General features: G+C 33.6%; 1 protein-coding gene across 7 annotated transcripts in view; it reads right to left on the minus strand.

Annotated features, from left to right (window-relative positions):
* The window catches only part of Irk2 (Inwardly rectifying potassium channel 2), a 74,333-nt gene that overhangs the window by 23,286 nt on the left and 24,960 nt on the right, over positions 1-26,087 (minus strand). For 2 of the 7 annotated variants that reach the window (XM_075290697.1, XM_075290698.1), the window contains exon 1: positions 15,427-15,812. The exons of the other annotated variants lie outside the window; for them this stretch is intronic. In XM_075290697.1, the coding sequence (XP_075146812.1) occupies positions 15,427-15,617 (191 nt within the window). In that variant the 5' untranslated portion in view covers positions 15,618-15,812. Of the gene's footprint in view, positions 1-15,426; positions 15,813-26,087 lie in introns of those variants that run through there. 7 annotated transcript variants of the gene reach the window in all.

Raw genomic sequence — 26,087 nt, forward strand, 5'->3', positions numbered from 1 at the left:
CAAATTTATATTCTAAGTTATATACGTTGCATATTCATGTTTTAAGATAATGAAGTACTTAGAACCATTTTTGTTTTGTATTTTTTTTTTTTTAATTTAACGAAAAATATAGTAGGGAAAATTTTTTGGGAATATATGGGAAAGTAGGGAACTTTTTTTGTCCTTGTAGGGTAAACCGAACATTTTCCCTGGCAACATTGAATATGGGCTATAGTCAGATTGACATAAAGCACCCATAGACATGTACCCCTTAATTTTCTTAAATATGCAACTGCAGTTTATCTCCCAGACCTATATGTTACCCCACAAATGCTTATGATTACTAATTCTGTAATGGTGGTTTAGGGTATGATATAGTCGGCCCCGCCCGACTTTCTACTTTACTTACTTGTTTAATAATGGGCTCAATATTTGTGGCATACTAACTCCGTAGGCGCAATATCAACACAGCCAGTGTTGCTAGAAGTAGGGGAAATTCCCTATATGTAGGGGTTTTATAATATTTAGCGTCTTGTAGGGACGTAGGGCCACAATGTAGGACATTTTCACTCAACACAATTTTTTACATTTTGGTGGCTCTAGAGGAGGAAATTAGAAGCCGGCTAGGCTTGATCTTTAACAATGTGTGCTAAACTTTATTCCTCTAGAGAATTTTGTCAACATTTTATTTCTATAGAACATTTTGTAAAAATTGTACTTCTACACCCTCAAAAAAAATCGCTTCTCTAACATATGTTCCAAACATATTTTGCATGAATCACATATATTATTGGATACTGCCGAAACATTAATATGTTTGTTTTATGTGAACATATTATATGTTTGGAAGCATTTTGAGCCCAAAAATATTATATGCTTGGAAGAATTTGCCTCAAAGAAGATTGTGCTCATTCCCCCACATAATTTTCACTTCCACGAATTTTTTTAGTTCTTGGCACCTTTTTGTGTAATACAAATAATGTTGAAGAAATTATTCAATTTTTTTTTAATTTTTACACATTTGTACATAATTTCATTTTTACCTTTAAGGCCGGTATTAAGTTGGCATTATCACTCTAAAATGGAAATGTTTTGCCTTTTACTTTTCTTTAATAATTCATTTTAAAGAAAATAATCTTTTTCAATTGTTTTAGCTGCAAAACTCGAACTTAATGTCCGCTTTTCTACTTGAAGGTGTCCGTCAACTCCTCTTGGTCTATTCTCTTGGTTCCGAATAAAATATCACAACATATATATGTCTACCCGAAATTTGTAAATTTATATATGTTTACATTCACACATATTATTTTTATGAAACATTCATGCCCCAAACATAATATATTCTAACATATTAGCATATGTGTCCCAAATATTTAGTGTTAGTTTAGGAACATTAAATGCTTGCACTTAAATATATTGTGTTTAAAAATTGTGCCCGAAACATATTTTGTTTATATCGGAAAATATGAAAAACATATTTTTCTAACAGTGTATAGAAATTTTTTTCAAAATATTATTTCTATAAAAAATTTTCTCAAAATTTTATTTCTGTGGAATTTTTTCTCAAAATTTTATTTCTATAGAATTTATTGACAAAATTTTATTTCTATAGAAAAATTTCTCACAAAAATTTGTTTATAGAAACTTTTTCCAAAATTTTATTTTTATAGAGATCTAACAAAAAAGATTACTAATTTGGGTAGAATTCCACCAACTGTGGCAACCGTGGTGGTAATACAAATTTATATTTTAAGTTATATACGTTGCATATTCATGTTCTAAGATAATAAAGTACTTAGAACCATTTTTGTTTTGTAAAATTTTTTGAATTTAAAGAAAAATATAGTAGGGAAAATTGTTTGGGAAAGTAGGGAACTTTTTTGTCTTTGTAGGGTTAACCGAACATTTTCCGTGGCAACATTGACTATGAGCTATAGTCAGATTGACACAAAGCACCCATAGACATATACCCCTTAATTTTCTTAAATATGCAACTGCGGTTTATCTCCCAGACCTATATGTTACCCCACAAATGCTTATGATTACTAATTCTGTAATGGTGGTTTAGGGTATGATATAGTCGGCCTCGCCCGACTTTCTACTTTACTTACTTGTTTCTATTTAATAACACATTTTCTTAAAATTTCTTATGTGTATTAATTCAGTAGGTTTGGTGTATAATATCATATATATTTCTTATGGACTTATTCCATCCATTTATATAATCGAATACTAATTTTAGTGTCATAAATAAGGGCAATATTCTATCACGACTTTCTCGGTGTTTTAGTGTATTATAGTACTGATGTAATGAGATTTTTGTGATTACTTTCATTTTATGACTTCCCCTTGATATGTAATTTGGTGTAATTTACAACGTTCTACACAATCATATACGAACATTTGGGTGAGATGTGTCTCTCACCGCTAGAAGATCATTTCACATAGATAAATTGATTTATTATCATATTGGGTATATTTTTATACCCTCCATCATAGGATGGGGGTATATTAACTTTGTCATTCCGTTTGTAACACATCGAAATATTGCTCTAAGACCCCATAAAGTATATATATTCTGGGTCGTGGTGAAATTCTGAGTCGATCTAAGCATGTCCGTCCGTCCGTCCGTCCGTCCGTCCGTCCGTCCGTCCGTCTGTTGAAATCACGCTAACTTCCGAACGAAACAAGCTATCGACTTGAAACTTGGCACAAGTAGTTGTTATCGATGTAGGTCGGATGGTATTGAAAATAGGCCATATCGGTCCACTTTTACGTATAGCCCCCATATAAAGGGACCCTCAGATTTGGCTTGTGGAGCCTCTAACGGAAGCATATTTCATCCGATCCGGCTGAAATTTGGTATATAGTGTTTGTATATGGTCTCTAATACCCATGCAAAAATTGGTCCACATCGGTCCATAATTATATATAGCCCCCATATAAACCGATCCCCAGATTTGGCTTGCGGAGCCTAAAAGAGAAGAAAATTACATCCGATCCGGCTGAAATTTGGTGCATAATGTTGGTATATGGTCTCTAACAACCATGCAAAAATTGGTCCATATCGGTCCTTAATTATATATAGCCCCCATATAAACCGATCCCCAGATTTGGCTTGTGAAGCCTCTAAGAGAAGCATATTTCATCGAATCCGGCTGAAATTTGGTACATAGTGTTGGTATATGGTCTCTACCAATCATGAAAAAATTGGTCCACATCGGTCCATAATTATATATAGCCCCCATATAAACCGATCCCCAGATTTGGCTTGCGGAGCCTCTAAGAGAAGCATATTTCATCCAATCCGGCTGAAATTTGGTACATAGTGTTGGTATATGGTCTCTACCAATCATGCAAAAATTGGTCCACATCGGTCCATAATTATATATAGCCCCCATATAAACCGATCCCCAGATTTGGCTTGCGGAGCCTCAATGAGAAGCAAATTTCATCCGATCCATCTGAAATTTGGTACATGATGTTGGTATATGGTCTCTAACAACAATGCAAAAATTGGTCCACATCGGTCCATAATTATATATACACCCCATATAAACCGATCTCCAGATTTGGCTTGCGAAGCCTCAAAGAGAAGCAAATTGCATCCGATCCGGCTGAAATTTGGTACATGGTATTGGTATATGGTCTCTAACAACCGTGCAAAAATTTGTCCACATCGGTCCATAATTATATATAGCGCCCATATAAACCGATCCCCAGATTTGGCTTGCGAAGTCTCCAAGAGAAGCAAATTTCATCCAATCCGGTTGTAATTTGGAACATGGTGTTAGTATATGATCTTTAACAACCGTGCCAGAATTGGTCCATATCGGTCCATAATTATATATAGCCCCCATATAAAACGTTCTCCAGATTTGACCTCCGGAGCCTCTTGGAGGAGCAAAATTCATCCGATCCGGTTCAAATTAGGAACGTGGTGTTAGTATATGGTCGCTAACAACCATACCAAAATTGGTCCAATCACACAAAAATTGGTCCATATCGGTTCATAATCATGGTTGCCACTAGAGCCAAAAATAATCTACCAAATTTTATTTCTATAGAAAATCTTGTCAACATTTTATTTCTATAGAAAATTTTGTCAAAATTTTATTTCTAGAGAAAATTTTGTTAAAATTTTATTCGGTTCATAATAAAATTTTCATCATAGTCAAAATTTTATTTCTATAGAAAATTTTGTCAAAATTTTATTTCTATAGAAAATTTTGTTCAAATTTTATTCGGTTCATAATCATGGTTGCCACTCGAGCCAAAAATAATCTACCAAGATTTTATTTCTATAGAAAATTTTGTTAAAATTTTATTTCTGTAGAAAATTTTGTGAAAATTTTATTTCTATAGAAAATTTTGTTAAAATTTTATTTCTGTAGAAAATGTTGTCAAAATTTTATGTCTACTTTGTCAAACTGAATTATATACGTATTGGATCGATCTTTTTTGATTTAATATATACCACGTATGGACTTACATACAATTTAGAAGATGGTGCTGGAGGTTTTAAGATACCTTGCCATCGGCAAGCGTTACCGCAACTTAAGTAATTCGATTGTGGATGGCAGTGTTTAGAAGAAGTTTCTACGCAATCCATGATGGAGGGTACATAAGCTTCGGCCTGGCCGAACTTACGGCCGTATATACTTGTTCTAAATACCCTACAACAAAACAATCAGTATGTCAGAAGTTTGATTAGCGTTTGATACAATTCGGATCTATATTTTGGGTAGAATTTTTCCCGTGTTTTAGTTCATTTAACTAACGTACGGAAAAAATTACTAGAAAAAAGGAAGCTTTCTCCAAACTACTAAAATAAAGTTAAATTGGCTTTAGTGAAATAGAGAATTAACTTTTTTTTGAGTGTAGGCCACGATGTATTGCAATAGGACATATATAACATGCATATACCCACACAAACTTGAAATGTGAATGAAGGAAGATGAAGTTTAATTTCATAATTTTTTATCACAAAAAAAAAAACAAGTATATACGGCCGTAAGTTCAGCCAGGCCGAATCTTATGTACCCTCCACCATGGATTGCGTAGAAACTTCTACGAAAGACTGTCATCCACAACCGAATTACTTGGGTTGTGTCAAAACTAACCGATGGCAAGGTATCTTAAAACTTCTTAACATCGCCTTCTAAACTGTAAGTTGGTCCATACGGGATATATATTAGGCAAAACAAGTATATACGGCCGTAAGTTCGACCAGGCCGAAGCTTATGTACCCTCCACCATGGATTGCATAGAAACTTCTTCTAAACACTGTCATCCACAATCGAATTACTTGGGTTGCGGTAACACTTGCCGATTGCAAGGTATCTTAAAACTTCCTAATACCGTAATAAATACCACATATTTAGTCCATACGTGGTATATATTAAACTTAAAAAGAACGATTAAATACGTATATAATTAAGTTTGACAAAACTTTCTAGAGAAATAAAATTTTGACTACATTTTCTATAGAAGAAAATTTGGACAAAATTTTCTATAGAAATAAAATTTTGACAAAATTTTCTATAGAAATAAAATTTTGACAAAATTTTCTATAGAAATAAAATTTTGAAAAAAATTTTCATAAGATCTAAAATTTTGACAACATTCTCTAAAGAATTAAAATTTTGACAAGATTTTCTATAGAAATAAAATTTTGCCAAAATCTTCTATAGAAATAAAATTTGACAAAATTTTCTATAGGAATAAAATTTTGACAAAATTTTCTATAGAAATTTAATTTTGCTAGATTATTTTTGGCTCGAGTGGCAACCATGATTATGAACCGATATGGACCAATTTTTATGTGATTGGGGATCGGTTATATATACCTATGGACCGATATGGACCAATTTTGGCATGGTTATTAGCGGCCATAAACTAACACCACGTTGCAAATGTCAACCGGATCGGATGAATTTTTGAATGGTTGTTAGAGACTATATACTAATACCATGTACCAAATATCAGCCGGATCGGACGAAATTTGCTTCACTTAGAGGATCCGCAAACCAAATCTGCGAATCGGTTTACATGGGGGCTATATATAATTATGGACCGATATGGACCTATTCTGGCATGGTTATTAGAGACCAAATACCAACATCATGTAGCAAATTTCAGCCGAATCGGATGAAATTTGCTTCTCTTTGAGGCTCCGCAAGCCAAATCTGGGGATCGGTTTATATGGGAGCTATATATAATTATGGACCGATGTGGACCAACTTTTACATGGTTGTTAGAGACCATATACCAACACCATGTACCAAATTTCAGCCAGATCAGATGAAATAAGCCTTTCTCAGAGGCTCCGCAAGCCAAATCTGGGGGTCCGTTTATATGGCTATACGTAAAAGTGAACCGATATGGCCCATTTGCAATACCATCCGACCTACATCAATAGCAACTACTTGTGCCAAGTTTCAAGTCGAGAGCTTGTTTCGTTCGGAAGCTAGCGTGATTTCAACAGACGGGCGGACGAACGGACATGAGTAGATTGACTCAGAATTCCACCACGACCCAGAATATTTATACTTTTTTCTTCTAGTAAATGGTGTAATTTCGTGAGTTGTAGTTAAAAAGAACACCTACGCTTTGTGCAAATTTCAAAATGTGGCGTATAATTTCTTTTTTTTCTTTCTTTCTTTATTTATTTGCTTTCCCATGCACAAGACCACTTGAGTCTCATATTTCAGCATGAGAAGTTTAAAATCATAATGTACAATTAAATAAATATAATATAATTACAATATTAGGTTTCATGAAATTTTTTTTTTTTTTTTTTTTTTTTAAATTTAAAAAATTAATCAAAATAGATCTATAAGCAAATAACCTTAATATTTTATATTGAAAAACTGATTACAGACTGAAAAAAAACACTATTAGAATTTAAGTTTGACAATTGTAAAAAGAGGAGAAAAATAACAACAATTAAAATAAGATTTATAAAATTTATAATTACAGATAATGGATAAAGAATATTAAAATTGAAAATATGAAAAAGAGAAACAAAAACAAAAAATTGAACGAAAATTTTATAACAAATAAAAGAAAGTTATAAATAAAAGTACATATTGCATAAAAATAAGGGTACATATTGCATGAAAACGAAAACAAATTTTAAGAATTAAAACTAGCTAGCAAACAGTTTAGAGTAAAATAAAACAAATGATAAAGAATCTTGTTTAATTATTACTCAAAAACGAGATAACATTTTTCTTAAAGGCATCTGCATTACTTATACATTGGATATTATAAGTAAGTGAGTTCCACAGACGGATGGAGTTAATAAAAAATTGCCACTCAGAGACCAAACAGCTATGACGAAGCAAAATTAATCTTTTTCCTCTATTAAATCTTGAAAAACGCAGGCGTTGAAATAAATGCACCGGGTGACCACTATAAATAATCCTATGCAAGAAAATAAGGACTCTTAACTTAAGTAGATTGTGAAATGTCATGTCATACAAGCATACTGAGAAAGCCGAAACACTGTCATATCTTCGTATACCATATACGTAGCGGGTAATGCTATTGAACGTCCTATTCATTCTCTGCATACTTAGGGCATCGCACTTAGCAAAAAGTTCACATCCGTAAAGCATAATGGACATCAAGAATGACTTGGCTAAGATAACCCTTATTCTTAACGGAGTACAACGTTGTGACTGCCATAATGTCCGAAGTATTGAATATACACGGCCACACATAGCGGTAATATGGTCAGACCACGTCAGAGTGCTGTTGAACATCACCCCAAGATTTCTGGCACGCTCCACTATCCCAATCGTCTGATTATCTATCCTTATGTCAACATTAACTCTAGACCTCACTGTTCGCCCTTTAATCACCAAACACTTAGATTTCATTGGGTTAATAGTAAGACCATTGGCCTGTGCCCACATTGATATCCTTCCAAGATCCTCATTCAATAGAGCCTCACAACTACCAATTGATGACGGTTCGCACCCTATATATAACTGAACATCATCAGCATACATTCGCATCCGACAATGTCTCACCTGCGTAGGTAGATCATTAGAGTATAGGGAGAAGAGCAAGGGTCCTAATATTGAACCTTGCGGAACACCTCTGTTTACCAACCGCACCTGTGATTGCCTGTCCCCAATCCTGACATATTGATACCTATCCGAGAGGTATGATGAAATTAATCTTGCCGACGTGTTTGAAAACCCAAAGAAATTGCGTAATTTAGCACAAAGTAAATCGTGGTCTACGGTGTCAAATGCTTTAGAATGATCTAAAAGCACTAGCAACACATATTTCCTTTCATCCATAAAGCGCCTGATATCCTCCGACACGTCAACAAGGGCTGTAATACAACTATTCTTCCGTCGAATAGTTTTCCCACGACGTACTTCATTCTTGCTATAAAGTAGTTTACTTTTGTGTTCGTTGTACTAACTTTGTCATTCCGATTGTAATACATCGAAAATTTTGTTCTCAGACCCCATAAAGTCTATTCTGGGTCGTGGTGAAATTCTGAGTAGATCTAGCGATGTATGCCGTCCGTCTGTTAAAATTACGCCAACTTTCCAACGAAACAAACTATCGACTTGAATCGTAGTACATGAAGTTGATGAATTTCTTTAAAATAGAGAAATATGAAGTAAAATACAGTTTATAATGTTCTTTTATGTAACAAAAAATTTGCTTAATGTTTTGTTGAAAAATAGATTGCAAATAAACAGAATTATTAAAAAAAAATAATGTTCTTTTTTATTAAATTGAGGATAAGATTTTTTTATTTAAATTCAAGAAATTTCAATAATTTCAATAAATATTCCTTAAATTAAATGAGATATTGAATCCTTGGATTGTCATCATTAACAATTTTTTTACACTTAAAAAATATTGACGTACACTGAAAAAAAATATTGTCGTGAAGACAAAGATTTCATGTCCTTAAAATACGAATGCAAAATTTGCTTAGCGTAGAAGACGCTTTTCTCTAATATAAAGTTTTTTTCCTTGTCCAAAAGTCGACACACTTTTCAATGAAGTCGTGTTGGCCTTATAATTAAATGATTTAACTTAAAAATGGGTATCATAATATGAAAGAAAAAATGTTTGGGCTAAGGTCAACTTGACTTTAATAATTCAGAAAAATTCTTTAAATTTAATGAAATTATCTTTAAATTTGTTATCTTTTGGCATCTTGACAACAAAGCAAAAAATCGTTCAAAAATAGGACATAGCGTAATTTCTACTGGATGTCGAGTCTTAATTTGGAAAATAAAGTTGTCGTTAACTGGTTTTTAAAGGACTTTAATAGCATATGAAGAAAAAAAGATGAAAACGCGAAAAATTAAAATTTGCTTCCTAGAATCAAGTACACAAAACCGAAATTTATAAGAGAATTGTGTCTTAAAAGTATCCTTACTTGAATTCTACGCTTCTTTGGCTCGAAATCAATACCAAAATTGTTAAAGTAAAGACGAAATCTTTGGAACCGTGTATACTTTTTTTAGTGTACGTTAAGTTAGATACAGTGGCAGCCCGTTATTTAATGCTGAACAATATTTGGTGTTCGATTGAAACTGGAATTGAACCCACACAGCTGTATCTCAATATTAACCTATTTCCACGCAAATTGTAGTAAAATTATGGTCCTTATGGTCATATGAGTGTTAATCAGGTGAAAGTTATATATGGGAGCTATATCTAAATCTGAACCGATTTCAACCAAATTTGTCATACTTTATGATACAACCCGTTGAACTCCCTGTACAAAATTTGAAGCAAATCAATATAAAATTCTGGCCTTTGGGGCAAAATAATGCATATCGGACGAAAGATATATATATATGGAAGCTATATGTAAATCTGAACCGATTTAGCTAATATTTTACAAGTTTTACGGGTTTTTTGAAGAAGATCGGTTCATAAATACGTCAGTGATAAATATATATATATGACAGTTATATCTAAATCTGAACCGATTTTTTTCCAAAATCAATAGCGATTTTCTTTGATCTGAAAAACGGCCCCGTGCCATCAGACTTAAATTGCGAGCTGTACCTTGCATATACAGACTAGAGGTGTGCAGGTGACACGAAATTGTCTTGACTCACGAAAATTTTCGTGACTCACGCGTGAGTCACGCTGATGGTAACGGCGTCAGTGTGCGTGATTAATCAACCAAATGTCGTGCGTGAGCGTGAGTCACGAAAATAATATCTTCGTGAGTGAGTAACGAATTTCGAAAAAAACACGCTCACGAAAATAATTCCGCTTACGAACATAAAATGCTTACGAGTTCAATTCATATATAATTTTAGTGACATCCTAAGTGTTAAAAGTTTTATAAAGCGCTCGATTTTAATCATACTCATATTTTTCAGTCAGGTAAATTACTCATAAAATTATTATTATACATTTTTCGTGAGTCACGACATTTAAAAGATTTTCGTGCGTGAGTACAAATTTTCTTTTCGTGAGTCCTACCAAAAAATATCGTGTGTGAGTGTGCGTGAATAAGATTTCTCCGTCGTGAGTTTGCGTGAATAAAATATTATTCACGTGCTCACCTCTAATACAGACAGACGGACATCGCTAAATCGACTCTGAATTTAATTCTAAGACGATCGGCATTCTAAAAGATGGGTCTAACTACTCTTTTTGGGCGTTACATACAAATGCACAAACTTATTATTCCCTGTACCACAGTAATGGTGAAAGGTATAATAAATCGGCCCATGTCTAAAATTTATTTTCGGGAAAAAAGTATTATTTTTATGTGTGCGCGAAAAGTGATCTAAAGAGCATTTAAGTATGTCGACTATATCTACAAATTCTATCTATTTCGACTAATGATTCCATTACACCGTAACTAAAATGTTGACTTATAGATAATTTGTTGAAAGACAAAAAAATCGTAAATCGTAATGATTGTTATTTAAACGCTATATTTATGTGTTCCATTCAAATGCATTTGAGGTGCTTTGACGTCACATACCGTATATCGCTGAAAACCCAAACGGCGAGAAGATTTTTTTGAGCATTCCGTTCAACGGAAATTTCAGCAACTGCATATCACAAACCTAAAAAAAAGCTTGCAATAAATGTAGTAAAAAAGAAAACTCTTAAACAAAAAATCCTCATTAAGTTCAAGTTGAATGTCGTACTAATTTAAAAGAATTATGATAGGCGTCTTTATAACCTCTGAGTGTGTATGATAGAAGAGTTTTGTAATGGATCTGCTACGGGCCTCTTCGTCTTTCGAAAAATGATGGTTGATAATTTAATGGCGTAGTTTAAATTTAAATTACTATCTGCAATTAGACACATTTAAACGAAGTACTTTGTAATTATGTATTCAGAATGGCATGAAATGTAATAATGAGGAAATATTTTATTGGAATCAGTTACATAACTTAAGTAATGAAGAATTATGTATATTGAACTTGATTTTTTATAGCAAAAAATAACATAAAATGTTTCAAAATTCTAACGGGTAATAGATTGTTGTTGTTTAAAAAAATCTTACTAAAAAAACAAGGCCAGACCGGATCTTGAGCATTCCCTACATAATGAATTGCGTAAACAGTTCTACTTAAAGCTATCATCCAAAATCGAACTACTTGGGTATTGGTAAGTTATAGTTTTATTTGTAACATTATCTTCTAATGTTAGTCCACATAGAATCTATATTAAATAAAAACGCGGCTTATCCATAAAACCCTCTTTTGCTTTTGTTTTTATACCCTAAACCACATAGTGGTCAGGTTATAATAAGTTTGATCGGCCAAAAAATGTGCCTACCAGAAATATTGATTTTAGACCCCATAAAATATATACCGATCGACTCAGAATCACCTCCTGAGTCGATCTAGCGCTTGGTGTCCGTCCGTCTGTCCGCCCGTCCGCCCGTCTGTCCATGTATTTGTTGTTCACAGGATTCCGATCGCAAATTTGGCCACAAAACCTTTATTTATCAACCGATCTTACTCAAAATTGGCTAAATGTAATCTTCTATAGCACTAACTATATGTGCAAAAAACCATCGAAATCGGTTCAGATTTAGATATAGCTCCCATATATATGTACCGCCCGATTTTTCTAAATTTGGCCATAAAACCCTTATTTATAAACCGATCTTACCCAAATTTGGCTAAATGTAGTCTTCTATAGCATTAACTATATGTGCAAAAAACCATCGAAATCGGTTCAGATTTAGATATAGCTCCCATATATGTATCACCCGATTTTGAAAAATTCGGCCCTAATAACCTTATGTTTGACCATACAGGCCTCATTTCTTAACTGATCTTACTCAAATCTTGCAAAAGGTAACCTTTTGTGTTATTAATCAAACTCGCAAAATATTATGCAAATTGGTTCAGATTTAGATATAGCTTCCATATATATGCATCGCTCGATTTTCCCAAACTTGGCCATAGTACTCTTATTTATTAACCAATGTTACTCAAATTTCAAATTTTGATGTACTAGCCGATCGTACTTATACGTACTTGTAGCTCTTACATAAGAATATTGCTCGATTTTTACAAATTTGTATTTATTACCCACATTAATTTTCTCTTTTTTAATAATGGGCTCAATGGGTTCAGCCAGTATTGCTAGAAGTAGGGGAAATTCCCTATATGTAGGGTTTTTCTAATATTTAGCGTCTTGTAGGGACGTAGGGCCACAATGTAAGACATTTTCATTCAACACAATTTGTAATAATTTTTACATTTTGGTGGCTCTAGAAGAGGAAATTAGAAGCCGGCAAGGCTTGATCTTTAACAATGTGTGCTAAACTTTATTCCTCTAGAGAATTTTATCAATATTTTATTTCTATAGAACATTTTGTAAAAATTGTACTTCTATAGAAATTTTTTTCAAAATATTATTTCTATAAAAAATTTTCTCAAAATTTTATTTCTGTGGAATTTATTCTCAAAATTTTATTTCTATAGAATTTATTGTCAAAATTTTATTTCTATAGAAAAATTTCTCACAAAAATTTGTTTATAGAAACTTTTTCCAAAATTTTATTTTTATAGAGATTTAACAAAAAAGATTACTAATTTGGGTAGAATTCTACCAACTGTGGCAACCGTGGTGGTAATACAAATTTATATTCTAAGTTAAATACGTTGCATATTCATGTTTTAAGATAATAAAGTACTTAGAACCATTTTTGTTTTGTAAAATTTTTTAAATTTAACGAAAAATATAGTAGGGAAAATTGTTTGGGAATGTATGGGAAAGTAGGGAACTTTTTTGTCCTTGTAGGGTAAACCGAACATTTTCCCTGGCAACATTGACTATGAGTTATAGTCAGATTGACACAAAGCACCCATAGACATGTACCCCTTAATTTTCTTAAATATGTAACTGCGGTTTATCTCCCAGACCTATATGTTACCCCACAAATGCTTATGATTACTAATTCTGTAATGGTGGTTTAGGGTATGATATAGTCGGCCCCGCCCGACTTTCTACTTTACTTACTTGTTTCTATATGTGTATGAAATGGGAAGATCGGTCTATATGGGGGCTATACTAAAACATGGACCGATAATCACAGTTTTCGGCACACCTCTTTATGGTCCGAAAATTCCTCTAGATTTCCAATTTAAGGCAAATTGGATACAACTTCGGATCCTAGAAGCCCAAGAAGTAAAATCGGGAGATCGGTCTATATGGGGATTTACCGAAACTTGAACCGATACTCATCATTTTTGGCACACCTCTTTATTGTCCGAAAATACCTCTAGATTTCCCATTTCAGGCAAATTGGATAAAAACTTCGATTTCTACAAGTCCAAGACCCCAAATCGGGAAGTCGGTTTATATGGGGACTATATCAAAACCTGGACCGATATAGCCCATCTATGCAAATTTCAGCACGATTGCTTCATTATTGAAGACTGTTGCGTGATTACAACAGACAGACAGGCGGACATGATTATATCGTCTTAGAATTTCTCCCTGATCAAGAATATATATACTTTATATAGTCAGAAATCGCTATTTCGATGTGTTACAAACGGAATGACAAACTTATTATACTCCCATCACCATTCTATGGTGGTGGGTATAAAAATAGAAAAAAAAATATAAAAAGGCGACGGAGATAGATAACGAAGATATCTTTCGGAAATTGAAAATTTGGTATGTAATGTCTAAATAAATAAAAAGATATGCTTGGGGTGAAACATAATATGTTTGCACAGTACAAACATTTTTTTGGTTGCACAAATTCTAAAAATATATATGTTTGTAGCAAAATATATGTATATGTTACAGATGCGATTTGGGGGTGTATTATGTTAGTTTCAGAAGTCCAATCTTTGGTCGGTTTATTTTTGAGCTATATATAATTATTGGCCTGTTGCACTCAAGAAAAAGTGAACTCTCTATTTCACTAAAGCCAATTTAACTTTATTTTAGTTCATAGAAATATTATGTTTGGAGAAAGCTTTCTTCACTCTAATACTTTTTTGTGTACGTTAGTTAAATTAACTAAACCCGAGGAAAAAAATATACTCAAATGAAGCATAAATATTCTTGTCTTCCACAAATTAGTTCAGATTTTTTTTTTTTTTTTTGATTTGTAAATTTTACCAAAAATGCGTCCATCGTGAACTTCGTATGTCACTAAAGACATTCTTGCAATTTTGAACTCTAAGTTTTTTCTTCAAACTACAAAATTTTCTTTAACAAGTGAAAAAACTTAGTTATGTCTAATAAATTTTCTTGTATTTGTCGAAAGATATTTACTTATTTTTATGACATCGGCGTGATGCCAACGTTTGTAATACTGTTTAGTCAAAATTTTCTACAAATATTCAAAATTTTCTAAAATTAACCGAAAGTTTTCTTCCTGGTGGGTTCACTGTTTTTTCAGTGTGTTAATAAATCTCCAAAATTCTTCAATAGCAACGAAATTATTTTTAAATTCGATAATTTTTTATGCAATTATAAAGCTGAAATGTGGTCAAAAATAGGACACACCAGATTTTATTTTAATGATTCTTTTGAAATTAATATAGGTGATGGCGAGAAAATTAAGATTTGTGTCCTAGCACGGAAAACCCTAAAGTTCAAAGTGAATGGCGCCTTTAATGTATCCTTGGGCAATTGCTATCTTCTTTGGCACGAAGTCAATACCAACACAATTTTAAGTAAGTGTAGGTTAGGTATAGTGGCAGCCTTATACCTTATATTAGGTATAGTGGCAGCCTTATTCCATATATTAGGTATAGTGGCAGCCCTATACAGTGGTGAACTTCTCTCTTATCACTGCATTCTCTTTCGCTTTTTTTCAAGAAACTTCCAGAATTAAGAATTACAACATGCACTTCAATCGGTTTCAGTTTTTATGCGCTATGCAATACGATATAATTAAGTCACAATTTACTTTAAAAATCCTTTTTAACACAACATTTCACCCACCCTTTCACCAATGAATTGCTTGATCCTTTAAGGGCTTCATAATAGACTCCTCCTTGGGAGGGAGTGGTTGATATTCCACGCATATATTGACGTTTCCAATGATTGGTTAAAGCACTTTGATCTTCTTTATCGACATAGTTTTCGTCCTCTTCCTTAAGGACATGAACATCGGTTAGTTTCGCGTTATGCATATCGTTCGTTAGCGTTTGATGACGCTGTAAAAACCAACAAAACAATAGAAACGAACCGAAAAGGAACACTAAATAGAAAATCTTCAAAACGAAGATCCTTTAGGAACACGATAAAGTCCTATAGCCTTTCGTTCCGCACAAACAATCCGAACCGATTTTAACCGCCGTGATCTTAATTCAATCCACGAACTTTTTGAACTAAATCTCAGGTGATAAAACTCAAATTGATTTCACATTCATGGGTCTAAACACGACTAGGAGGATTATTGATCTAAAATATTATGACCCCCGCACACAGATAAATATATTCTCAGCGCCATAGTTAGCTAATCGGATATTGTGGTAAAATATTTAATTATTCCAATACATTTCCCCCTATTACGATCATACTATATAGCCGCAAGCAAACTACTTTTAAAAATTTAACGTTTATCTTCTGTTGACATTTCAAATTATCTTTGACATGTGAAAAAACCTGTAAATGAGATTTATTTGGACGGTTCGCTGCCAATCGATTGTGGATCTATATTTACGTTTATCGAGTGCCATTAAAATAACCATTTCACACCTCGTTTAATGTGAAGCATTTTATGGGGGGAAAGATAAAACAACAAAGAAAAATTGGATCACGTGAAAAGAAGCCATTTAGGTTGGGATAACAGCTGTTTCATGTAAACATCACAATTTCTTAAAAAAAATAAAATCAACATAAAGTAGGGTATACACACATATTTTGGATGATTCCAATTGTTTTTTAAGTTCTTCCACAAATATCCTACACAGAAAAAGAAGTAAACTGTTTTATAGGAGGAATGAACTACCTCGTGCGAATTTCAGTAAATATTTTTAGTTCACCATATACGAAATGGGAAGGATTTTTCCTTAAATAAATTTCCAACACAGTAATTATTGCATCGTTGATTGTATTATAAAAATACACAGGCAATATAAAAATCTTACTACCAAATGTCGACAATTTACTAGGAAAATTTTTTGTATTGAAAAACATTTTTGTAGTAAAAACTAACTAATCGATTCGTATGATGGCTACCTACAGCTTATTTCCCTTTTTATTATAAGTTGGAGTATTTTTCCTCACATTGAAAATTTTAGATAAAGTATAATAAACAAGTAAAGGGTGATTCTTTTGAGGTTAGGATTTTCATGCATTAGTATTTGACAGATCACGTGGGATTTCAGACATGGTGTCAAAGAGAAAGATGCTCAGTATGCTTTGACATTTCATCATGAATAGACTTACTAACGAGCAACGCTTGCAAATCATTGAATTTTATTACCAAAATCAGTGGCAGAAAATCCGCTTTTTTATCGACAAATTTTGTTCAGCGATGAGGCTCATTTCTGGTTGAATGGCTACGTAAATAAGCAAAATTGCCGCATTTGGAGTGAAGAGCAACCAGAAGCCGTTCAAGAACTGCCCATGCATCCCGAAAAATGCACTGTTTGGTGTGGTTTGTACGCTGGTGGAATCATTGGACCGTATTTTTTCAAAGATGCTGTTGGACGCAACGTTACGGTGAATGGCGATCGCTATCGTTCGATGCTAACAAACTTTTTGTTGCCAAAAATGGAAGAACTGAACTTGGTTGACATGTGGTTTCAACAAGATGGCGCTACATGCCACACAGCTCGCGATTCTATGGCCATTTTGAGGGAAAACTTCGGAGAACAATTCATCTCAAGAAATGGACCGGTAAGTTGGCCACCAAGATCATGCGATTTGACGCCTTTAGACTATTTTTTGTGGGGCTACGTCAAGTCTAAAGTCTACAGAAATAAGCCAGCAACTATTCCAGCTTTGGAAGACAACATTTCCGAAGAAATTCGGGCTATTCCGGCCGAAATGCTCGAAAAAGTTGCCCAAAATTGGACTTTCCGAATGGACCACCTAAGACGCAGCCGCGGTCAACATTTAAATGAAATTATCTTCAAAAAGTAAATGTCATGGACCAATCTAACGTTTCAAATAAAGAACCGATGAGATTTTGCAAATTTTATGCGTTTTTTTTAAAAAAAAAGTTATCAAGCTCTTAACAAATCACCCTTTATATACGGCCGTAAGTTCGGCCAGGCCGAATCTTATGTACCCTCCACCATGGATTGCATAGAAACTTGTGCTAAAGACTGTCATCCACAATCAAATTACACTTGCGATGACAAGGTATCTTAAAACTTCTTAACACCGTCTTCTCAATTGTAAGTTAGTCCATACAGGGTAGATATTAAACAAAAAAAAGGCCGATTAACTAAGTATATAATTCAGTTTGACAAAATTTTCTAAAATAAACAAGTATATACGGCCGCAAGTTCGGCCAGGCCGAATCTTATGTACCCACCACCATGGATTGCGTAGAAACTTCTACGAAAGACTGTCATCCACAATCGAATTACTTGGGTTGTGGTATCTTAAAACTTCTTATTCCTGCATGGTTGTTGGATACCATATACTAACATCACGTACCAAATGTCAACCGAATGGGAAGAATTTTGCTCTTCCAAGGGGCTCTGGAGGTCAAATCTGGGGATCGGTTTATAAGGAGGCTACATATAATTATAGACCGATATGGACCAATTCCTGCATGGTTGTTAGATACCATATACTAACACCACGTACCAAATTTCAACCGAATCGGATGAATTTTGCTCATCCACGAGGCTCCGGAAATCAAATTTTGGGATCGGTTTATATGGGGGCTATAGGTAATTATGGACCGATGTGGACCAATTTTTGCATAGTTGTTAGATACCATATACTTACAACATGTACCAAATTTCAGCCGGATGGGATGAAATTTGCTTCTCCTAGAGGCTCCGCAAGCCAAATCGGGGGATCGGATTATATGGGGGCTATATATAATTATTGACCGATGTGACCCAATTTTTACATAGTTGTTAGAGACCATATACTTACACCATGTACCAAATTTAAGCCCGATCGGATGAAATTTTCTTCTCTTAGAGGCTCCGCAAGTCAAATCGGGGGGTCGGTTTATATGGGGGCTATATATAATTATAGACCGGTGTGGACCACTTTTTGCATGGTTATTAGAGACCATATACTAACACCATGTACCAAATTTCAGCCGGATCTGATGAAATTTGCTTCTCTTAGAAGCTCCGGAGGTCAAATCTGGGGATCGCTTTATATGGGGGCTATACGTAAAAGTGGGACGATATGGCCCATTTGCAATACCATGCGATCTACATCAATAACTACTACTTGTACCAAGTTTCAAGTCGATAGCTTGTTTCGTTCGGAAGTAAGCGTGATTTGAACAGACGTACGGACATGCTCAGATCGACTCAGAATTTCACCACGACCCAGAATATATATACTTTATGGGGTCTTAGAGCAACATTTCGATGTGTTACAAACGAAATGGCAAAGTTAATATACCCCCATCCTATGGAGGAGGGTATAAAAGTTAACTAAAAATAATGAAAACAAATATATCCTTCACAAGTTCGGCCCGGCCAAATCTTAAATACCATAAATAAATTATAATAGTTTCCTTATAAAACTCATCATCCTAGCTTGTTAATTGAACCTATATAGAATTTTAAGTGGACTTAATGGCAGATATTATCCCTAGCAGATGGGTTAAACTGGTAATATTCCCGAATTTACATTAAAAGTTTCTACATATGGAGGCTACATCAGATTCTGGATTTGTAAGGAGCAGGTGTGTTTCAGTTGTAGAGAAATCTTAAATGCGTCATCCAAATGTGCACGAAAATCCGATAGAATAACGTGTTTCATATGATTTGAAACTAAAATTCTATATATTTTACCCCCACGACTCGAATAAGCACGGGGATTAATCTCGGAACTGTAGATTCGTGAAATTTACATGACGAGTGCTCCTTCTATCCCCTCTAGTTAAATGGGGAGGCCGGTGTATATTAGGGTTAAATAGATTTAACAAATTCATTACGATCGTACAAAGACTGCTATGTCTATATGCACAAGTATTGAAATATAGGTACCTCATATACCTATATAGGTACCTTACCAAAATAGGGACCATTTTAAACCAAAATACTACTAGATTTCGAATTTCCGGCAAATTGGAGAAAATTGCGGTGTCAAATCGGGAGATCAGTCTATATAAGGGCTTTTTTAAAACATGGTTCAATAAAACCCAAATTCAAACACCTAAAAAATCTCCAGATTTCCAATTTCAAGCAAATCGGATAAACATTGCGGTGTCGAGAAGCCTAAGAAGTCAAATCTTGTGATCGGTCTATATGGCGCTTATACCAAAACATGGCCTAAGGCACACCATATTCGGCAGACCTATTTGTGGACCACACGTACTTCAAAATTTCCAATTTCAAGCTTATCTGATAAAAATTTATGTGTCTAGAAACCCAAGAAGTCAAATCTGGTAATCGGCCTATATGGGGTTTATATAAAAATAGGAACCGATACACATCATATTCGGCACACCTTTCTGGACCCAGAATATTGCTATATATATATATATATATATATATATATATATATATATATATATATATATATATATATATATATATATATATATATATATATATATATATATATATATATATATATATATATATATATATATATATATATATATATATATATATATATATATATATATATATATATATATATATATATATATATATATATATATATATATATATATAATTTCAGGCAAATCGCATGAAAATTGTGGTGAATAGGTTCTCAAGACCCCACGTACGAGGGCAGTTCGGAAACTTCTTAGCCTAGCACAAAAAGAGCGGTATAAACAGAAAAAGTTAAGTGGTTTGGAAACTTCCATCTCTGTTATGAACACATGTTAAATTTTGTTTCGATCTGGCAACTCCTTAATATAGAAACAGGTGTTCAAAAAAGATGCATCCGCAATTTTTTTACAATGGAAAAATTAGAAATGCGTGCTGTCATTAAATATTTACATAAAAAAGGTTTATCGGGACAAGAAATTCATATTGACATGGTGAATGTGTTAGGTGAAAGTGCTCCTTCATATGCAACAGTAAAAAATTGGATTGTTCAATTTAAACCAGATGAAGATGAACCACGTAGTGGACGTCCAAAAACAGCAACAACAACAGAAATTGTAGCCAAAGTGCATGATATGGTATTAAATGATCGACGAATAAAAGTGCATGAAATTGCTAATATCATGGGCATCTCAAATGATCGAGTCCATTTAATTTTGCATGAAGAACTACAGATGAAAAAGCTTTCTGCAAGACGGGGGCGGCATTTGATCAAAAACGCATAAGAATGAACATTTCTCAAGCTTGTTTGGATCGTTTTAAGCGAAATAAAATGGATTTTAAGCGTCGTTTCATAACTGTTGATGAGATATGGATCCACCACTATACTGCAGAGATAAAAGAACAATCCAAACAATGGATTGAAGCTGAAGGAAGTGCCCCAAAGAAGGCAAAAACAATTCAATCGGCTGGTAAGGTTATGGCAACGGTTTTTTTGGGACTTTAAAGGTATTTTATTGATTGACTATCTGCAAAAGGGTAAAACAATAAATTCAGAGTACTATTGCAACCTTTTGGATCAATTAAATGTAGAAATTCGAGAAAAACGTCCTGGCTTACAACACAAAAAAAAATTTTTCATCAAGACAACGCACCAGCGCACCAGTGTTTTAACAATGCACTATGGGCGGAAATTGAAAATTTGCGACAAAAATTATTTACAATCAATCTAGTATCGCCAAACATGGTATATCGATATATCTTATCAAAATCAAATGTTACCAACAAAAAGGGAGTCATTCCCCCTTATTCCAGGTGCGTTACTATGGAGGGGTCGAAATTGTAATTCCACTTGGAATACTATAGAATATACTCTTAGATGGAGTTTAATTTATATTTGCTTATTTTCATTATTAAGAAAGCGCCTTATCCCCAGAACTTGATGTAAATAGTATAAACCAATTGTCATTTTATTAAATTAATTTTATTAATTAAAATTAAACAAATATTAACCATCAAAATCACATTCTTCGGCATCTGACTCTAATTCCTCTCTCTAATTCCAAACTCTGTGTTTGTTGTTCGCAGGATTCCGGTGGCAATTATTAACCGATTTTGATAAAATTTGGTACAACATGTTTTCTTGGTCAAAGGACAAACACGGTTGAATTTGGAAAAAAATGGATCAAAGTTACATATAGCCCCCATATATAGATATCGCCCGATTTCGACAAATTAGACCATACTGTGCTTATTTACCACCCGATTTTCTTCAAATTTAACACAAAGTAATTTTTTATAGTACCCTTAAAGTGTGCAAAATTTCATCAAATTCGGTTCAGATTTAGATATAGCTACCATATATATTGTTACGTTTTTATATTTAGGCGTTTTTAATTACCCGACAATTAAAACACAGTTCTTTTAAATAACGACAATCTACAATTTATTTACTATGACTTCGCACTTTACAATTCGTTCACACTGAAGTTATTCGTTTGACGCTTTAATTAAGACTGACTCGTTAGCAGCATGCGAGCGCTTTTATATATGACGGTGTGGCAATACGAGAACATTCTGGTAGCACTACAATATTCTGGCAACGCCAGAACATTCTTAGGCAATGCTAGAAGAATCTACGACCATTAAGTTATTCGTCTGGTGGCTGCCAAACACATACACACTCACATAGATATATGCTCGCATTACTACAACAACAATGACAATAGACAATGAGATGAAATGAGAATGCAGAATAACAAAGCAAAGGGGTTGCTATTCTATGAGAGAGTAAGAATTAACATTTCGGTAAGCAAACAAAAGAACATAAAAGAAATTCAGGAAAATACTAGAAAAATGAATAGATGATTCCAACAAGTGATAGCGAAATTTTATCGTTACGATTTTAAATTTTAAATTAACGGAAACTATTTTAAATAAACTTATGTCTATAATTATCAAATTCGTAACAATATGTATCGCCCGATTTTCCCAAATTTGACTATAAAACCCTTACAAACTTTACAGCACGTAAAAGTATACTTCCTCACGAACAATAATAAGCAAAAATGTTCATTAACAATCGTTAACATTTCTAGTTCTATTCCTCCCAAATATACGTATGTGTTACAATTGTCACATATAAACCGCACTTTTAAATCCATAAATTCAAGTTCAAAAACAAAAATATTTTGTAAGGTCTTTACAACATTTTGAACTACTAAACCTCCTCTTAGAATCTACATTAAAAAGTTTTCTTTATTCACTTTTATTGCGAAAAAAAAAAATAAGCACGAAATTTGTAAATTTTTGTTCGCCTTGATTAAACGCAACTGGCATAAAGTTTGGTAAACATTGGCAGCCTTTTTCTCCTGAACAGGGTTGCCAAGTTTTAAATTTACTTTCGATTTTTACTATCCAAGATGTTCTATAGTAATTTCAATTGGAATATCCAATAATTTTTCATTTTGAAAATTTGACTTTTTGCCGCTGTTTTGCGATTTCCGCCCATAGTGAAATGGCTAAATTAACGAATTAAAGTACGAGTTGCTTGACCACCCACCTTATTCTCCTGATTTAGCTCCCAGTGACTTTTACTTGTTTCCAAATCTAAAAAAACTCCTTGCTGGCAAGCGTTTTACCTCAAATGAAGATGCATTTACAGTTGTAAACCGCTATTTTGAAGACCTTGAGGAAAACTATTTTAATCAAGGGAAAGAATTGCTAGAAAAGCGTTGGACTAAGTGTATTGAAAAATAAAAATATTTTTGAAAAACTAACTATTCTCTTTCATTGATAGGCTAAGAAGTTTCCGAACCGCCCTTGTAAAGGGATCGGCTTATATGGGAGCTATATAAAAACCTGCACCGATATAGCCCATTTACGAACATAGCCTGCGTGAAGACAAAAGACGAATCTGTTCCAAACCAGGACGATATCTCCATTATTGAAGGCTGTAGGTGATTACAACAGAGAGACAGACGGACATGCTCATATCGTCTTTCAATTTCTCTCTGATCAAAAATATATACTTTATATAGTCGTCAATCGACATTTCATTGTGTTACAAACGGAATGGTAAACTTATTGTACTCCCATCACCATTCTATAAAAATCATTGGCGCCAAATCATGACTATTTTAATCGTCCATTCTTATTTTTTTTCTTTTTTTTTTGGTATAAAAAATAGGTTACATTTATCCTTAGTTTAACTACGGACTTTTTCAGTGTGGGAATCACAGTGGTGCACGGGTGCTTAGTAACATATGCTCGCTTTACATACAAAGAGTGGCAGATTCAATCCCAGTCTCGGCCGAACACCAAAAAGTTTTTTCAGCTTTTGTCTATCCTCTCCCAGTAATGTTGGTGTCATTTCTGAGTTCATTAAAACCGTAATAATGTGGCGCGCAGCATCAAAGTATTCCGGAACAACTGATTTTTGAAGACCTTCACGAAATTCAAGAATTCCACGAATTCACTATACGGTGGATAAACATTGGTCCTTGGCGGAGCTGATCGCCAAAAAATTAATTAAGTTCATCGACGCACAGTTGTTGAGTTATTCCACGTCACAAGTAGTAAAAATCGCACGAAAATGTTAACGATTTAATTCCATTTCTTGCGTAAGATGAATCTTTTAAGTTGCTGTAAACAACACAAATAGCGCTCGTCTACGTTCTGAGTACATATAACCTAAAAAATTTGAAAGTCTACGATATAGATGTCTGTGGGCATATTATAACACTAGGGTTGCCAATCCCGCAAAAAAATCAAACCCCATATACCAAACCAAGTTAGTTAGTCATAGGTTTAGGTACTTCATTCGTTCCAACCGAAAAATATGAGTAGCAAGTATAGTATTTACAATATTTTTATACCCTAAATCACATAGTGGTCAGGGTATAATAAGTTTGATCGTTCAAAAAATGTGCCTACCAGACATATTGATTTTAGACCCCATAAAATATATACCTATCGACTCAGAATCACCTCCTGAGTCGATCTAGCACTTGGTGTCCGTCCGTCTGTCCATGTATTTGTTGTTCACAGGATTCCGGTCGCAATTATTAACCGATTTGGATGAAATTTGGTACACGATGTTTTTTGGGCACAAGGACGAACGCTATTGAATTTGGAAGAAATCGGATCAAATTTAGATATAGCTCCCATATATATGTATCGCCCGATTTCGACAAATGGAGTCATGGTGCGCTTTTTTACAAACCGATCGTCATCAAATTTTGCACATAATAAACTTTTTCATCACCCTTTAAGTCTGCACAATTTCATCGAAATCGGTTCAGATTTATATGTAGCTCCCATATATATGTATCGCCCGATTTTCCCAAATTTGGCCATAAAAACCTTATTTATTAAGCGACCTCACACAAACTTGGCTGACTCTAATATTTTATGGTACTGACAATATGTGCTAAAAATAATCCAAATCGGTTCAGATTTATATATAGCTCTCATATATATGTATCGCCCGATTTTACCAAATTTGGCCGTAAAACCCTTATTTATCAACCGATACTACTCAAAGTTGGCTAAATATAATCTTCTATACCTCTAACTGTATGTGCGCAATTTCATCGAAATCGGTTCAGATTTAGATATAGCTCCCATATATATATATATATATATATATATATATATATATATATATATATATATATATATATATATATATATATATATATATATATATATATATATATATATATATATATATATATATATATATATATATATATATAGCCCGATTTGGTCAAATTTGGCCGTAAAACCTTATTTATCAACCGATCGTACTCAAAGTTGGCTAAATGTAATCTTCTATAGCTCTAACTGTATATGCGAAATTTCATCGAAATCGGTTCAGATTTAGATATAGCTCCCATATATATGTATCGCCCGATTTTGCCAAATTTGGCCGTAAAGCCCTTATTTATCAACCGATCGTAACCAAGGTTAGCTAAATATAATCTTCTGTAGCACTAACTGTATGTGCAAAATTTCGTCGAAATCGGTTCAAATTTAAATATAGCTCCCATATATATGTATCGCCCGATTTTGAAAAATTTGCCCCTAATAACCTTATTTTTCACCATAGGAGCCTCATTTATTAACTGATCGTACTCAAATTTTGCACAAAGTGACCTTCATACCTGCAAAATATTATTCAAATTGGTTCAGTTTTAGATATAGGTCCCATATATACACCCAGAGAAGGAATATGATCACCTCAAACATGTTTTGAGAGCAAAATGTTATTTTTGGGTGGTGACCATGTAACATGGTTTTCGCAACCATGTTATTTTATCGGAAATCATGTATCTGATTTCGGCAAGCAGGTTATATTTGACGAGAACATAACATTTTAGTGACAAACATGTTTCATGGTCACCATACAAAAATAACATTTTGCTCGCAAAACATGTTTGAGGTGAT

This window comes from Haematobia irritans, chromosome 1, assembly GCF_050003625.1.
Source record: "Haematobia irritans isolate KBUSLIRL chromosome 1, ASM5000362v1, whole genome shotgun sequence".
NCBI classification, from domain to species: domain Eukaryota; kingdom Metazoa; phylum Arthropoda; class Insecta; order Diptera; family Muscidae; genus Haematobia; species Haematobia irritans.